This window comes from Trachypithecus francoisi, unplaced genomic scaffold (genome assembly GCF_009764315.1).
Source record: "Trachypithecus francoisi isolate TF-2019V2 unplaced genomic scaffold, Tfra_2.0 Lachesis_group0, whole genome shotgun sequence".
In the NCBI taxonomy this organism is placed as follows: domain Eukaryota; kingdom Metazoa; phylum Chordata; class Mammalia; order Primates; family Cercopithecidae; genus Trachypithecus; species Trachypithecus francoisi.
The window spans coordinates 133,549,532-133,567,901 of NW_022681453.1; the positions used below are offsets into that span (position 1 = coordinate 133,549,532).

At 42.8% G+C, this 18,370-nt stretch overlaps 1 protein-coding gene across 7 annotated transcripts in view; it reads right to left on the reverse strand.

Moving 5' to 3' along the window:
- DGKG (diacylglycerol kinase gamma) overlaps window positions 1–18,370 on the reverse strand; it is a 217,004-nt gene that overhangs the window by 7,274 nt on the left and 191,360 nt on the right. For all 7 annotated transcript variants that reach the window (XM_033211966.1, XM_033211963.1, XM_033211970.1 and 4 more), the window contains 2 exons: window positions 7,446–7,566; window positions 4,148–4,208 (listed from right to left, as the gene is read on the reverse strand). In XM_033211966.1, coding sequence (XP_033067857.1) covers window positions 4,148–4,208; window positions 7,446–7,566 — 182 coding nt within the window. The remainder of the gene's footprint in view (window positions 1–4,147; window positions 4,209–7,445; window positions 7,567–18,370) is intronic.

The window sequence follows — 18,370 nt, forward strand, 5'->3', positions numbered from 1 at the left end:
GCCTCCGCCTCCCAAGTAGCTGGAATTACAGGGATGGGCCACCGTGCCTGGCTAATTTTTGTATTTTTGGTACAGATGGGGTTTAGCCATGTTGGTCAGGCTGGTCTCAAACTCCTGACCTCAAGTAATCCTTGTGCCTCAGCCTCCCAAAGTGCTGGGATTATAGGCGTGGTGATGAGTCACCACGCCCAGCCTTGTTTTATATTTAAATAAAGCCATGGAAACAGTTATATTTATATTTTTATATTACATTTATGTTTTTTACATTTTAATATCTTTGATTCCTTTCTCTTTTAAAAATTAGATTTTCAAACAGTTGACATATTTTAAGAAATAGTTCTAGAGTTTCCTGTTTTTAATTATTTAATTTCTACTTTTATCTTTATTATTTTCTTCCTTCTGCTTCTCCTAAGATTGTTTTATTGTTGCTCTTCTAATTTTAGTATTATTCATTAATTTTATTTCTTTTTTATATGATGGAAGATTATGAGGCTTTGAATTTACTTCCAAATATAGTTTAGGCTATATCCTATAATTTTTGAACTAGAGCCTTCTTATTTTTTATAATTTTTTGAGTAATCAACCATAGTGGCTTTGATCTCCTCATAAATCTCTTGTTTAGGAGAATTTTTAAGTCTCCAAGTGACTAAATTTTGTTTATTCACTTAATCTTCTATTAGTAATTTCTAGTTTTATTACTTTGTGGTCAAAGAAAATTACCTTTATAATTTCTGCAACTGGGTTTTATGGTGCTTTTTGCCTTGTAAACTAGTTTCTGATCTATTTTGGTAAATATGAATGCTTGAACAAATATGATATTTGATTTCTTTATGAGTTATAGAGTTATTTCATCCAAGCATTTTTTTTTTTTTTTGGCTACTTAGCCTCAAAGATGGAAACAAATATTTTAAAGCTTCTCAATATCTGTCAACTTCTTCTGTACCAACCTTTTCTCAGAATATATATTGATATTATTTTTTCACAGTATATATTTTTATTCTGTTATTAGATATCTAACATTTTATGACCACTATATCTCATAATTGAGTGTACTTTTTATCAAATAAAAAATGCCGGGCGCGGTGGCTCAAGCCTGTAATCCCAGCACTTTGGGAGGCCGAGACGGGCGGATCACGAGGTCAGGAGATCGAGACCATCCTGGCTAACACGGTGAAACCTCGTGTCTACTAAAAGAATACAAAAAAACTAGCCGGGCGAGGTAGCGGGCGCCTGTAGTCCCAGCTACTCGGGAGGCTGAGGCAGGAGAATAGCGTAAACCCGGAGGCGGAGCTTGCAGTGAGCTGAGATCCGGCCATTGCACTCCAGCCTGGGTGGCAGAGCGAGACTCTGTCTCAAAAAAAAAAAAAAAAAAAAAAAAAATGCATTTACTTATTCTGCTTTATGCTTTAGGTACATGGGAAGGTTAGTTTGTCTAAAATTAGCATAATTAACATTACTATTTCTTCCTTTTAATTTCTCTGTACCTGATAAAAAATAAAATAAGAAGATATATATTATATATACATATGTATAACCTTTCGTTTTAGATGTATCTTTTGAAACATATATTTGGATTTTCATTTTTAACTCAATATGAGAGTATTGGTCTTTTAATAGGGAACTTTAACTCATCTATTTTTCTTTTATATATGTGTAATATATGTGTGTATATATATATATGTGCATATATGTGTGTGTGTGTATATAGTCTTAACATCATTCGACTTGATTCAAAAAATTTTTAAATGTTGGCTTATTTTTTGCTTTCTATCCTATGCTACATTAATAGAGTTTATATATTTTGAATTCTTCCAGATTTGAAAGGCGTGCACCCTTTTTTAGTTTCACTAGTGATTGTCTACCTATTAAAATTACCTTCTGATTTATATGTTTTATCATCAAAGTGAAGAGAGACAATGAGAAACTTCACGTATCTTTACTATTCCTTCAGCAGTGTCTCCTGCGTTTTTGGCCTTTGTTAATATAATCTTAGATTTGGGATACAGGTTATTAATGTTTACATGATATGTCTTCAGTTTCAAAGAATGATTTTTGCCATTTGCATTTAGTTGCATAACCATATTTAGCAGGTTTTTGGAAACTTCATTCTAATTTCAGTGGTTTCCATTTTTACTAAAAGTTCTTTTGGGCTGTGATAGTCCATTCTTAAGGCTTTAATTTTGAATCACTTCTTAGTTGGTGTATACCTTCAAGAAGATGTTTCAACAAGGGGTACATGAGTTTTAACCCTTGCAAGTTTAAGAATGATTTTCTGTTACCTTCTGTTATGGACTAAATTGTGTCCCCCCCATATTCATATGTTGAATCCCTAACCCCCAATGTGACTATATCTGTATATAGGGCCTTTGAGGAGGTAATTAAGTTAAATGAGGTCACAAGGGTGGGGCCCTAATCCCTTAGAGCTGGTGTTCCTTTAAGAAGAGAAAGGAGTGTGCAAACACAGAGGAAAAGCCATGTGAGGATATAACAAGAAGGCGGGCATTGGAAGTCAGGAAGAGAGGCTTCCCCAGAAATCAGCCCTTCTGGCACCTTGGTCTTGTGTTGTCAGCCTCCAGAACTGTGAGAAAATAAATTTCTGTTGTTTAAGCTGTCAGTCTGTGGTATTCTATTATGGCAGTCAAAGCAGATGAATATACCTTTACATATGGATTTCTGGACCTCAAACTATGAAATCATTGGTTCACAAATTTTTTCACAGTGAGTTGTAATCTCTAAAGGCTGGTATGGAGGAAGGGTGTGTGTGGGCATAGGGAGAAGTATTTAGCTACTTCAAAATCCAGTGCTTGAATTTATAGGAATAGCAATCCAGTTTTCAGCTAGGACTGAACCAGGTAGGAGAGCATTTGATTTCTTCCACCCTTTTTTCGTAGGGGGGTCGGAGATAGGAGGAGCTTGGATAGATTCTTCTCAATTCAGTTCCATCAAATGATAAACAGTAGAAACTCCCTCCATCCATCCTAACTCCAGCAGGGTGGAAAGCCATTATTTGATATAGTGTGTTTTCATTTTTTTCTTAGTCTTCATAAGATTGAGGTAAGATTTTTGCAGAGAAATTTCTGTTTTTGATAAACTTTATAGAAGATGCTACCTTTTCTCAGCAGGTTCAGGAAACCCTCTCTCTAGAAGACAACTTGATGTTCTAAAGGGCTCAAAATAGCAGGTGATCAAAATATCTGAATACTTCACTAGAGTGAGGAAGCTTAGAAACTCCACTTTATCTTTTGAAATTTGCATAGCTGCAATCTTATTGAGGGTATTACACATGTAGTATCCCAGCAGAGGCCCTGAAAGCCAGGACAATGATTGCTCTTCACCACAGAGATTCTAGCTGCGTTTCTAACTGAGGACAAACTCTAAGAAGGAAGGATGCATGGCTCCTGTACTGGTGTTAAAAGGAGAGCTAACGAATACAGTAAGTCTGGGAATGGAGATACTCTATTTTTGTTAGTTCATTTGTTCAGTCTTTTATTCATCATTTGACATATATTATTGTGCAACTGTTACAAACCAGGCACTGTTCTATGTTCTGGGTGATAGTGCCATAAACAAAATAGATAACCCGTGTGGTGACTCATTCAGTGGAATTTTCAAGTAGGTTATCAGGGCTGTGGGTGCACTGGTTGGGAGGCATGTCTGTGCTCTGCGAGGAATTTTCTCCCGGGAGCTCCAGCAGTCAGAGGAGCTACCCTACCAACTTCTAGGTAAGGTAAGTGTGTAGATTTGGCTTCCACATAAGGAAGCAATTTGACTTGTTCATCAGCAGAACAGTCTTCCTCTTGAGGTAATAAATTCCTTGCCATTGACATGATTCAAGCTGAGGCTGTCCAGGATACAGTAGATGAAGTCTCAGAATTCACTGACTAGAACTGTGAACTCCTCGAAGTCAGTTCTATGTCTCATTCAGTTTTGTGGCCGGTGCCTCACAGTGTCTGGCATATAGCAGGTGCTTGATAAGAGCTGGCAGGTAAATGAGTGGGTGGATAAACAAAGTGGAAGAGGGGTTGCACTAGATAGTCTTCCACGATCCCTGCAACTCTGAGATTCAGTGATTTCATATTAAGTCAGTGCCTAAAAGGGCTCAAAAATAAGGCTGCTCATCCCCGTCTCAAAGATTGGCAAGACTCACCGTGCAACATGGCTGCATCCAGGGTTCTCCATCCACTTGCATTGGCAGCAGCTTGTTTGTCCTGGAACCCAGAACACCAAGAGAACACAGTGAGCTTTTTCAAGTGAGAGAATCAAGGTTGTTCCCACCAGGAAAACGGAAGTAGGAAAACCTTATCTGCCCACCTAAGAGTGGTTCTCTAAGACTCTGTTGGAGAACTTGTTAAAAATAGATTTCTGAGACCACCTCAGGGAGTCTAACTTGGCAGGTCTGGGGCCAGGCCCAGTGGTCTGTGTTTCTGTGTGTGTGTGTGTGTGTTTTTTTTTTTTTTTTTTTTTTTGAGGTGGAGTTCTGCTCTTGTTGCCCAGGCTGGAGTGCAATGGCGCAATCTCGGCTCACTGCAACCTCCGCCTCCCGGGTTCAAGCGATTCTCCTGCCTCAGCCTCCCAAGTAGCTGGGATTACAGGCATGCACCACCACACCCAGCTAATTTTTTGTATTTTTAGTAGAGATGGGGTTTCTCCATGTTGGTCAAGCTGGTCTCGAACTCCCGACCTCAGGTGATCTGCCTGCCTCAGCCTCCCAAAAATGCTGGGATTACAGGCGTGAGCTACTGTGCTAGGCTGGGTCTGTGTTTTAATAAGCACTACAGGGGATTCTACTGCCTTGGTCCTCAGACCCCAGTTTGAGAAATACTGCTGTGGATGAGCAGTGAAATCCACAGAAGTCTGGGACACAGTGGCTAGTGAGCATGGCAGCACCGCCACTGAGCAGATGCTCCTCAAACAATCAGCTAGAAGGCCCGGAGTGCATGCCAAAAACTCCACTCTGAAAGGGGAACTGGCCTGGTCTCTATGTTGAGTGAGAGGTTGCATCATGTCAATGAGGTAATGTCTCCAATTTATACAACATACAGCTCAGGTCTGAGTGTGTCTTGCCTTGCAATCTATTCTAACCTCAATCCTGTTTTTTGTTTTGTTTTGTTTTTGAGATGGAGTCTCGCTCTGCTGCCCAGGCTGGAGTGCAGTGGTGCCATCTTGGCTTCACTGCAAGCCCTGCCTCCTGGGTTCACGCCATTCTCCTGCCTCAGCCTCCCAAGTAGCTGGGACTACAGGTGCCCACCACCATGCCCGGCTAATTTTTTTGTATTTTTAGTAGAGACGGGGTTTCACTGTGTTCGGCAGGATGGTCTCGATTTCCTGACCTCGTGATCTGCCCCACCTTGTCCTCCCAAAGTGCTGGGATTATAGGCGTGAGCCACCGTACCCGGCCCAACCTCAACCCTTTTAAAAAAATCTCCTGAACAAGTACACTCTAGGGTTGCATGGATTGTAGGCCTGGCTTACCTGGGAAAGAAGGTCATTCAGGAATACTCTCCCCAGAGGAGAGGTAAAAGTGTTGCCTTCTTGCTTGAGACAAGGCTTTTCTGGCCTTGGCATATGGATTTTTAAAAAAGAGACAGGGTCTCACTCTGTTTCCCAGGCTGGAGTACAGTCATGTGATCATAGCTCACTGCAGCCTTGACCTCCTGGGCTCAAGCAATCCTCCTACCTCAACCTCCTGAATAGCTAGGACTACAGGTGCACATCACCACACCTGGTTAATTTTAAAATATTTTGTAGAAGGGGGTCTTGCTATGTTGCCCCCACTGGTCTTGAATTCCTGGCCTCAAGCAATCTTCCTTTCTTAGCTTCCCAAAGTGTTGGGATTAAAGATTTGAGCCACCACACCCCGCCATAGATTTTAAAAGGAGAGAGATGAAGTTTTCTGACGTCCCTCTGTAGAAGAGTTATGAATTCATACTACATTGCCTTTGGAAGAAAAGGCAGGCTCTTTTGGAGGCCTCTGGTCTGGGTAAGCAGGGAACAGTTATCACCCATTGACATAGACGCCCTCACCTGGGTTTGGCAACTGTTCTGTTCTTGAAATTATAAAATGGGAGGGAAAAGCTGTCTTCTGATGTGATGATTCTCTGATTGACCCTGAGGGTATTTAATAATAAAAACAATAAATCTACTAACAAAAACAAGAGTAAAGAGTGGCATTTTTGTTCTTGAGGCTGGGGATGGTATTCAGGAAATGGCCAGGAGGATGGGGCTCCTGGCTCACCCCCTCTGTTTCTATCTGGAAATAGAGCTACTGAATGTGAAGAAAAAGTCCTCCTCCTTATACATGGCTTTTGGATTCCTCAAGGATCAGGACGTTCTGTTCTCTGTGGTTTTCATAAGTTATGGCTTAGATGTGTTAACAGACTGGACCTACTCAGTATTAGAGTCCTGGAGAATGGACAGGACTCAAGAATTAATCTGGAAAACAGGGACCGCATCATGACAACAGCTCAGAAAGAAAGGAGAGCAAAGCTTTGGAGAATAGAAAAGACAGAAAACAAAAAGAGGAAATGAAGAAAAGGGGTCAATGGAGCAGACCTTCAGCTAAGAGAACTCAGGGAATCCGTTGTGGGGACCTTTCTGAGGAATGCAATGTAGTGCCAAGGACAGAGTTTCTTCCAATGTGCTCTGATAATACTTGCCTATGGGAGAAAAGCATTCTGTGGTCAAATACCTTTGGGAAACCCAGCATCCTGTGGACTCCTCTAGGCAATCCCCAAGGCGTGTTAATAGATTTGGTCCATAGTAATTCAGTGAAAAAGGAAAGGAATAAAGACTTCTGACATAATCAGGTGGGAGAAGAATCTCAGACAAAGTGTGATGAGCTTCATTGATTAATCAGAGGCAACTGAAATCAGAGGATCCTCTCGATTAGACGTCATCTCTTCCAGGAGCCTGCAGTGGCTAACCTGTGTGGTCCATATCCTAGAGTTGTCATCCTCTCTGTCAATTGTGCCAGTTTTGCTGATGTTGATGGCTTAGCATACAAAGACATATAGGAAATAGCATTTCTCAGGTCACTGTCTGAGAAAGAGCAGAGCAGAGCAGAGACATTGTTTTTTCATCAGAGTGTGTCCTCTGGCATCCCTCTGCTATCCATCTAACATTTTAATTTGCAAATATAAAAATGCCAAGGAGTTGGACCTTTGGTCTCTGGACCATTTAATCTTATACTCCTGTTTAGAGAACTTCACCAGGTCAGTTTAATAGAACAGCAAACTGGTTGTGGCAGGTCCTCCAGTTGATGTTTTAGATGGGTGCATTACATCCTGTTTGGTAAATGGTCTACAAAGATGTTCTTTACAAACATCATCAAGCTTTTGTGCTGCACTCTCCCTGCCCTAAAATCTAAAGATGGCTTCTTAGTTGTCTGCATGAATGTGTAGGGAGATGGGGAGACGCAGAGGCTGTTTGGTGACAAAGAGGCATACCTGATGGTGACAGAGGAGCACTGGGCCAGCCTCCTGCCTGCACTCTTCAGGCCGGTGTAGATCTGCCCCATCTCCATGGCTCCTTCTAGCCCCACCACTTCAAGGAGTTGGTCACTGAGGTCTGCAAAGCGAGACAGCAAAAATAGTGCATATACATCTCTCTGTTCCTCAGACAAGTTCTGGCCAGAAAGTCTGGTCCCCAGATGGCCAATGTCTGTATCCCTTCATCTCCCACCAAACACCTTTTTCATACTCACTCTGAATAGGGTGTTTCCCCAAGATCAATAAATGTACCTTTTCATGAGGAGATGGTCAGTTTTAGTGAAAAAAGATTTTGATTCAGATATCATATATATCCAATAAATAGGTTACCATATCAAGAAGCCTCCTCAAATGTAGAGTGACATAAATGACAAACCAACTATTTCTGATCATTTTCAACCTCCCAGTGCAGCTAAAGATATATTGGTTTGGAACTAGGATAGGAAGGAATGTTGATGAGGGCCATTACCCAAAGCTGGACCAAGTCTCTTTTCTCTGAATGTCTGAATAACATTTGGCCCTACTGACAACGACTGATGGTTAATTAACCTCAAATTTGGCCTGTGGTAAGTCACTGGTGAGCCAACCTCCTTGGATATCCTCAGGAAAACCAGTGACCTCTTTCAGGACACCAGGTGCCTAATCTAAGCCAAGGAAAAGAACATTTCACCAACATCAGAGTCTGTGAGCCCACAGTAGAAAAGGAGGGGCAGGAAGTAGGAGGCTCAGGCTCAGAGTCACTCAGGACCAATGGTCTCCCACAGTGGGATTTGCTTCTCATTCAGAACTTAGATGAGGTCCTTTTCTTCAGCATTGCTGAGGCTTGGATGGTGGCTCCCCAGTTTCTTGTGAAAGCAATAGCAGCATTAATGTTTGATGCTGGGCTCAAAACTCGCTTTTCCAGCACAACTTTCATTTACTTAAAACAGAAGCAAAATAAAAAGGCAGATTTTTAAAAAGCTTCCATTCCTTTGCCTACCAAGACAAAAGTAGCTTTCTTATAAGTTGTGGCTAATCACTAACATCCCCTTAATATCCACAAACTAGAAAACTGTGTCTATGTTAATGCTGTTGCTTATTTAGCAGGTGGCTTCTATCTTCTAAAGTGCCTCCTGGTATAGTATAACAGTGTTAAGATTGGCAAGGAGATATTTGAGTTTGTCATTACTCTTGTTTAGAAGGCTAACTATTGTTTAAAAAACAGTCTCTTGACGGATGTATTCCTAGTGAAGACAGTTAAACAAACCATTGGGCTGACCACAAATGTGTTAACATTGCTAGTCTAAATTACTGACGATCACTAATGGACATTAGCTGCCAACAGATACACGGCTTGCATCAGTCTTTCTGTGACAGGCACATAGCTTTTCCCCTCTACCTCTATTGACAATCACATTCTCCCCTCGTACTCCTTTCTTCACATTTGTGAAAAGATACTGTTTCTCCTTAAACACTCCATCTCATTTGGACTTGGAATAAGAATCCATGAAAGGGTAATGTTTGTTTAGGAGAATGCTCCAGGCTCTCTGGAGTTTGGACCTAATAAACAGTGAATGTCTAAACCTCTAGTCACTTAATTAGCCTCCTTCTTACCAAAGAGGGTTGAATAACGTTGGATGGTCTAGCTCACTGTGTCATTCCAATAGTGTCTGTGAAAACATGGGCTATGAATGTGCGTGTGTGTGTCTGTGTGTGTGTGTAAGGTAGAGAGAGAAGGAGGATGGAGAGGAAAACAGGGAGGAGGAGGAGAGAAAGGTATAGAGTATGTCTAGGGGTGAGGGGGGTTGAGGGTTGATGTTGGGCTAGGAGAGAGGGCGAGAAAAGAGAAGCAGAACTTTTCAGAAGTCTCTTGAGTGGCAGAGACAGATGTCTTGTAAAATGCTGTTCTTTGTACCAGGCTTTGGTATCTGATAGTGCTGTGATAGTTCAATGTTTTCCCTCCTTAAAACATTCCCTGGTAACAAAATGTTCTAAGAAGCAGGGAACTTAATAGACTCAAGTGTTTCAGCTTTACAATGTCTTGGTCTTTTAACAAATTTTCCCATTGAATGGCTTTAACTCCAAAGTTGTTATCACTTCCCACACATTACCTTGCAGCTATCACTTCCCACACACATTACCTTGCTTCCTGGCTCTAGAAGAGAAGTAATGAAGGCTGATCTCATCAGCATGGTGGGTGGGTGGGGGCAGGGGCTTACACAGATGTGGCACTGAGGAGATTTGTAGGGAAAGGGGCTAGGATCTTGGCATACTGTTTGCCATCCTGCCTTTGAGTTTTCCCTGGCAGAGAGAGGCTGGGATGACTACAGCTGAGGCAAGACCTGATTGCTCTTTTACTTCTCTACCATTGCCTAACTGATCTTTCCTTCTACTTCCGAGAATGCCTACAGAGAGGTCTTGAGGTAAAGAAATCTATGTAACATTGTTTCCCAAAGTTATAAGACCACAAGACCCTTTTCTTGTGTGTGATGCCTATGAACAACCCATAGCTTCCATTTTTTAGGAATGCATTTTGGGAAATTCTGGTATCACTTAATCCCCTTTACTTCCTCTATCACAGAGATACTCAGGTACAACTTAAATTTGGAGTTAAAATGAAAGAGAACAGAATGCAAATCAGTGTCTAGACACACAGAACAATTAATGTTTAGATCGAGACATCTGGTATACCGGGTGTCTGTTTTACCTTAAGCATCAATGATTCAGGGTGTGATGTTGGCAATTCATGTCATCTCCATATTGTCTTTACACTCTTTAACTCACTAGTATTTAAGATGGAATGTGTATGCATGCACCTTAGTAAAACAGGAATTCATTCACTCACTCACTCACTCATTCATTCAACAGTTACTGAGTAACAACTCGGTGCCAGACACTGTCTTGTAAGAGTTGGGATGCAAAATGTTCTATTCTTGAAGGGCTCTTAGCCAAGAGGGAGAAACCAAGTTAGGTGTAGAAAATACTGTAATTGGACTGCAGGATCAAGGAAACCTGAGTGACTGATTCTGCTGGGGCAAGGTACAGAAGGCAGGTGTTCCAGAGCTCTAAAGGAGGTCTTGAAGGATGAATGAGCAGCAAGGTAATTTTTGGGTTGAAAAGAGGAAGGAAGAAGGACATTCCAGGCACAGGGATGATCATGTGTGGGGCTGGAAGGTCACAGGATGAAGAAAAAAAAAATTAAGCAATAAACCCATTTGGCAATTTCATTGTGAAATATAAGATGTATTATTTCCTCAGGAGAATTACTGTCCAGAGACTCTTTTTGGCCAGAGCTAGAGGAAGAGGGTCTCTGGGCCAGCATGAGCTTGTCGCATCCATAGAGCTAGGACTTTCAGTGCTGCTCTTATTTATTTCTTGGTAGCAAAGCCTTGTACAGTGTTTTGCGTGTAGTGAACACATAATATAAGCGCTCCAAGAAAAGAGGATGATAACAAATGGGAAAATAGAAAAAGGAGAATGTGGAGGCAAGGGAGGAAAAGCAAGGACGACAGTACGGGTTCCAATCTGGCCCATTCAGTTCAGCCTCCAGGAAATGCAAATCTGATTATGTCATCCACATATGAAAAATCCTCAGTGGCACCCATTATAATACCAAGGGCTGGCTGGGCACTGTGGCTCCCACCTGTAATCCCAGCACTTTGGGAGGCCAAGGCAGGCGGATCATCTGAGGTCAGGAGTTCAAGACTAGCTTGGCCAACATGGTGAAACCCTGTCTCTACCAAAAATGCAAAAAAATAAAAATAAAAAATAATAAGCCGGGTGTGGTGGTGGTGCCTGTAATCCCAGCTATTTGGGAGGCTGAGACAGGAGAATCGCTTGAACCCAGGAGGCAGAGATTGCAGTGAGCCAAGATCACACCACTGCACTCCAGCCTGGGCAACAGAGCGAGACTCTGTCTCAAACAAACAAACAAACAAAAAAAACCAAGTGCTGGAGAAGGGAATATGCAGTGTGCATACTTTCACACTGAAAACGCAAACTGGTAGGAAGGAAACAATTTGGCCAATTTTACTAAGTATAAAACTTCCTTGCTGCTTGATCCATTAATTTCTTTCTTGGTATTGATCATGAAAATCACTGATAGAAACTAACTTCATACAAATATGTACATTGTGGCATCATTTGCAACAGGAAATCTCCCTGCCTCCATTTCTTCCTATATGGGAATAGTTAAATAAGTAATATGGTGTCTATGTGATGAAACTTTTTTGCTGACATTAAAATATTTACGAAGTTTCAATAACATCAAATATTGTTTATGTTAAAATGTTAAGTGTGAAGGCAAGATATAAACTTACTTGTATAGCGTTCTTTCAACTAGGTAAGAATATGCATAAAAGAAAAGGACAAATCCCAACAAAATCTTAACAGTGGTGAGTTCTGGGTAATTAAATGAAAGGTAATTATTATTTTCTTCTTTACGCTTTTTGGTATTTCTTATTTTCCATAAGTATGCATTAATGTTATAACAAAAGTCATGTACAAAAACATATCAACTGCTCTTCACATTTATAAAAATAATGCTCACATTCTCTGGTTTAATGCCCAAGGTCCAATTCCCATCTGGCAAGGGGCTGCCTCTGCAGTTTTACTTCCTGTCTTTGTGGGGCTAGATGCCTGCTGCAGACATACACAACATGTCATTCCCCAGGCAAACCCTACTGTTTCCTCCTCTGTGCTTTTACATATACTCTACATATGCTTTCTTCCACTTTCATTTGTCTATCAAAACTCAGGTCAAGTGTCATCAACTTCCAGAAGTTTAAAAGGAACTTCAAATTCCTGTGCCTGCAGTTTGACTTAGATGCTCCTCCTCAAACTCTCCCAGGTAGATACAGTCAAAGAAAGAACAAGGAAGACAAGGGCATTGATGATATTGGCTGTAGGCAGGAGATGGCTGCAGCAATTACTGTGCCACAGGGTCTAGGTTGAATAGGAAAGGAGATGGACTGAATGAAAAGGGAGAAGGTGAGTAAGAGACTTAAGGAGTTCTAGAAACAGCTGTTCTGAGACAGTGAAAGACAGGGGTGGGGAGAGATGCTGTGAACAGCACTAGCTGATGACAAATTCCACCTGTAGTCCCAGTGGTGGGTAGCTGAAATGGATGGTGGAGGGTGGGATTAGAGTCAAGGAGAAATGAAGCTAGGCCAGTGGTTCCTAAACTTTGCTGAGTGTTAGAATGAGCTTTTAAAAACAACAATGCCAGGTTGCACCCTATACCAATTAAATCAGAATGTGTGAGCATAGGAGCTAGGCATCAGTCTTTGTTTTTAAATATTTCCAGGTGATTGAAAAATGCAGCACAGTTTGGGAACCGCTGGGCTAAGTTATTGGTGGATCATTCCCATTGGTCAGTGGTTCTCAAAGTCTGGTCCTGGACCAGCAGCCTCAGCATCACCTGGGAACTTGATAGAAATGCAAATTCTTAGGCACACCCCAGACCTACCCAATCAGACAGTCTGGAGTTTGGGCCTAGCAGTCTGTGTTCTGACAAGCCCTCTGGAAGATTCTGAGGCATGCTTAAGTTTGAGAACTTGGGCCTTAGGCAATAAAATTGCCCAAAATATATACAGAAGTTGGAGTGAAGAAGAATGTCAACAAGTTATTTCATGACTGCTTTGATCTATTGCTATTTCAATGGAAAATTTGAAATAATAATATTGACCTCAAAATGGGGTTATGAGATTTAAATGGCAGACCTGTATGTGAAAGTGGCTGGCACAGAGTGGGCACTCAAAATACATTAGTTTCACTTTCCTTTTTCTCCACATTCACCCTGACAACTCCCAATGGTCAGTCTATCTACCTTCTTAGAGCTGTGTACGAGAGTCCCTAGGCCATAATATTAAGGCTAAAAACATTTTCTTAAATCTTCAATGTTCCTCATAGTTTTACGCTTCCTGTAAAGGTCAGAACTCCAGATGAGCTTAACACGGATGAGTAAAGGCTAGCAGAACACTCTGGGGCACATCTGACATGTCCAGTCTTTCTTTGGGAACATCTGGAAGCCAAAACAAACAAAGAATAAAAACAAAAAACAAAAACAATGTTCAAGTTCCTTAGCTAGGTGTGCAAATATCCCTCTGCTTGGACAACTCTTGTTTAGCCTCCTGGGATGCCCCGGGCACCATGATAGTAGTTCCTTCTTCTGTGCTTAAATAGTGGATCTCACCCAACAACAACTGGCTCTGTACATATCACTCTCTCAACTCCATTGCAGGACTGTGTTCTTGTTTTGTTTATCTTTGTATCTCTAGCAACTAGACCAGCCTTTGGCATATAGAAGGCTCTTGATATATGTTTGTTGAATAAACTGAATAATATAGATCCTTTAGAGCCAAAGACTTTGACAAGTTTGGCTAGAAGAAGAAAAGAGATAATAATCGATAATAATAATAATAACTATAGTTGCCTGCAGTTATCAATGGGGGATTGGTTTTAGGACCCCTGCAAATACCAAAACAGATGCTCAAGTCCCTGATATAAAATAGTGCAGTATTTGCATATAACCAGTGCACATGCTCCTGTTACTTTAAATCATCTCTAGATTACGTATAATACCTAATATAATGCAAATGCTCTGTAAACGGTTGTTATACTGTATTGTTTAGAGAATAGTGACAAGAAAAAAAGAAAAAACGTCTACACGTGTTCAGTACAGGCATAACCATCCATTTAGAAAAAAAAAACACCTTTGATCTGCTGTTGCTTGAAGCCACAAATGCAGAACCCATGAATATAGAAACCTGACTGTACTTGCCCAGATTGTACTGGGTAACAGGTTTTCCATGAATTAACTCATGTAATCTGCATATAACAGTCAATTTCTACCCAGCCTGGTTTTTGCCTCGTTCCTTTATTATATAATTTTTCTGTCCATTCTCATCCTAGTTGCTTTTTTCTTTTCTTTTCTTTCTTTTTTTTTTTTTTTTTCCGAGATGGAGTCTTGCTCTGTCGCCCAGGCTGGAGTGCAATGGCATGATCTCGGCTTACCGCAACCTCTGCCTCCCGGGTTCAAGAGATTCTCCCACCTCAGCCTCCTGAGTATCTGGGATTACAGGCACCCACCATCATGCCCAGCTGATTTTTACAGAGATGGGGTTTCACCGTGTTGGCCAGGCTGGTCTTGAACTCCTGATTTCAAGTGATCTGCCCGCCTTGGCTTCCCAAAGTGCTGGGATTACAGGTGTGAGCCACCGTGCCCGGCCCCTGGTTGCTTTTTTGCATTAGTGAAAATTCAGTCATTTAAGAGGCAGGGGAATCTCTGGGTGTCCTGATTTGGGCTCTTTTTTACAGTGCCTTTGGGAAGTGTGGGATATCCTTAGCTTAAGAGGATGCTTTGCTACCTTCAATCCCACCCCTACTCCACTTCCCCTTCCATCAGCACACGAGGGTTCGGGTCTTGGGGCTGCCATGGAGCAGCTCAGGGAATCAAACAACCCTGAAAGGAGGTGCAGGGTGCCTGACTATGTATGGAGCCAGCAGAGTTTCTAAACCATACCACCATAGTGGCAAGGAAGCCTGCCCCATACCTTAGAGCATCTGTGTCATATGATAAAACCTGTGGGCCCTGTTCGTTTACCTGGGTTACAGCAGCACTGGCATACTAAGATGTTAGGTGCTATTGTTTGGGCTGGAATCCTGTCAGTTCAGTGGATAACACTAGTTAGCCAATGCTCATGTTGAGCTCTGATTGGCAGGGGTATGCATCTGATTTATTAGAAATGCAAACAGGAATTTGTCACTACTTAATACATGGCTGCTGATAGAAAAACTGGAGTCACAGAGGTAAAGAAAAAAGCTGGGAAACTCTACACTAAGTTCTTGAGGATGGGACTAATAGCTTAATTGCTGTGTCATTTACGGTAGGTCATTTGTTGTCTCTGAGCCTGTTTTCACATCTTGAAAACAGGAGCTGTATTAGTCTGACCAGGCTTGCATAAACAAGCAGCCACAGGCTGGAGGGCTTAGAAGGCAGAAATGTATTTTCTCACAGTTCTGGAGGCTGGAAGTCCAAGGTCAAAGTGCCAGCAGGGTGGGTTTCCTCTGAGACCTCTCCCTTTGGCTGGCAGTTGGCTGCCCTCTGGCTGCCTCTTTACAGGGCTGTTCCTCCATACATATGGCCCTTGGTGTTTCTCTGTGTGTCCAAATCTCTTCTTATAAGGACACCAGTCAGACTGGATTAGGGCCCACCCTAATAAACTCATTTTAACTTAATCACCTCATTAAGGCCCTGTCTCCAAATACTGTCACACTCTGAGGTGCTGGGGGTTAGGGCTTCTTTGATGTGTGAATTTTTGGGGGACACAATTCTGCCCATACGGGGATAGTCATAAACCCTACTTTGTGGGTTATTCTGAGAACAAAAGAGATAAAGAATATGAAGGTGTTCTATAAAAAGCCATGTCCCTTATCATTGTGCTACTAAAAAGCTGACAAGTGTGTGTGGGATCTTCTTACCCTCCTCAGAAAGAAAGGACACAAGCCCAGTTTTGCTTGCAGTGGGGCCAGGTTCAGTCCCCACAGTCTAGACAGGTGCGTGGGAGCTGGCAGGCCTCTTTGCAGACTTAGCCCGCTAATGCTGCGGCAGGCACGTCCTCGGGCTCCTCTCCTGCCTCCAAATTTCCGTGGAGATGGGCATGTGTCCTTGGTGGCTCAGGCACTCAAAGCCCAACAAAGCTGGGCACTGCTCAGCTCCTCTGAACCTCCCAGTTGGACTGGTCTGCACAGATGAAACACTGCTCCTGGCAAAAGAGCTTCAAAGCACAGCTCAAAGGCAATGTAGCCTGAAAAAGGCCTAGGGGTGGGGATATGGAAAGAATCCTGAAAGACTGTTTCCTGATCTTCTACAGGGGAAGGGGACTGCGGTTCCCCAGGAACAAACCAGTGAGTAAGAAAGGAAAGCTCTAACTGGTCAATCTCCATTCCCACGTTCCCGCCTGGCCTCTCAAATCACCAGGCCTTCAGGCATCCCAACCATAACTAAGCTGAAGAATACTCTATGATGAATACTTTCCCCAGAGAAACTGACCCTGTCATAAGGAGAGAGGCAGAGGGCTTATTCCTTGGTCTTCCATGAACCCAGCACAGAGAATGTATCCTCGTGACAGGTTGTGAAACAGCATGAGCTTCGGACAGAGTTGGGTCTGATCCTGTCACTTGGAAGAAGGCTCTTAACTTTTCTGAGTCTGCCTTTTATCTGGAAAATGTATTAATAGATACAATAAGTCACTGGCAGGGTTGTCTCGAAGTTTAGAAGGGATGCCCTCAAGTACCTTGTATGATTAGGATGGGTTCAGAGCAGCACACAGAGGGCCCTCAAGAAACACTTGCTCTTACTGCAATTTTATGTTTCTTTACAAAGGGATATCCTCAGGAAGTTGCATCTTTGCTACACAGTAAGTGCATGGCCTTCTGTAAATGGTAATTAATGTAACTTAGAGAAGGTTATGGAGGAAGAGAAGGAGATGAGAGGGAGGGAGGGGAAGGACAGGTGAAAAAAAGGAGAAGGGAGGGGTGGGGAGGATTCTGAGTAAGAGAAAGGCAGAGAGACGGTAAAGAGCAGAGATATTATGACCTTGAGAATTTAGGGTGACTTGCCCTCTGGCAAGTGAAGCATCTCTATTCCTTTTGTTCTTTTTACTCCAAAACGGGGGAAACTCACCCTTTTATTTGAAAATGAACTCCCCTCCTCTCCCTGTGGCTGTGTGTGTGTGTGTGTGTATGTGTGTGTGTGATGCAATCCCACAACCATCCTGGTTGCCTTCTCTTGTTCCTGGGCTGAGCAAGGTGGGAGCAGAGCAGGTTCTAGACATCTTTAAGGCATGGGTTGGATACTCTTAGGCCAGTTGGGTACCCCGCTCCTTTGTGCCATGCCCTTGTCACACTGGTTTGTGGGTTTCTGCTCCTCTCAGGGCTCTGTAAGCCCCATCAAGGCATACAAGTGGCCAGAGGGCATTGAGTGGCCTTTGAGTCTGGCTAATCCCATTGGGAAGGGGCAGGAAGCAGAAGCAGGGAGAGCCACTGCTTTCTGACAGGGAGAGGCCTGCAGAGCCTGAGGGAGAAGCAATGTGTGGGCCCAGCAGGCAGGACTGGAATTGTGTCTGTTCTGGCTCTGTCTACTTGTGTGACCTGGGAAAATCACTTCCCTCCTCCGGGCCTCAGTTTCCCCCAGTTGAGGGTGGAGGCATCCTATCCCTAAGGTCTATTTGCACTTTTCCAGCCAAGATGGAGGCTGGATTTCCTGATGGTCTGAGTCAAGGGCAGACGGGTAGGAGACCTCGCCTGTCCTCACACTGTGCAGAAGATGGAACATTCATTACAGCCCTACACTGAGGCAAGAGAAAGTGTGAGGGCCTGCACACAATGGCCATTGTTGTTGGTTCCTGAAAACCTGCTTACGTGGTGGGTGGGGCAGGAAAAATGTGTCCTCCATTCTGTGTGGCTTTATCTTCTGGGATTCTCCAGGGCTCCAATGAAGGTGCTGTATGTTGGGGGAGGTGGGCTTTGAAAGCTCTGTGCATGAGAGTCAGGTGCTTCAGAGTGGGAGGCAGTGCACTGGCAGAGCTGTATGGTGGGGAATGTCCCAATGGCTCTGAAGCAAGGGTCTGACATGAGCACGGCCCTAAGAGAAGCCAAGAGTGGGGATGTCCTTTAAGGCCTGGGAGCCAGCAGAGCTATGGAATCTTGATCTGGTGGTCCCAGTGAGGTCCAGTGCTGGGCACAGACTCCACAGCCTAGACCTTTACAAAGGACAAAAGCAGGAATTGACACATGGGATCTAATTAAACTAAAGAGCTTCTGCACAGCAAAAGAAATGATCAACAGAGTTAACAGACAGCTTACAGAATGGGAGAAAAATGTTGGAAACTCTGCATCCAACA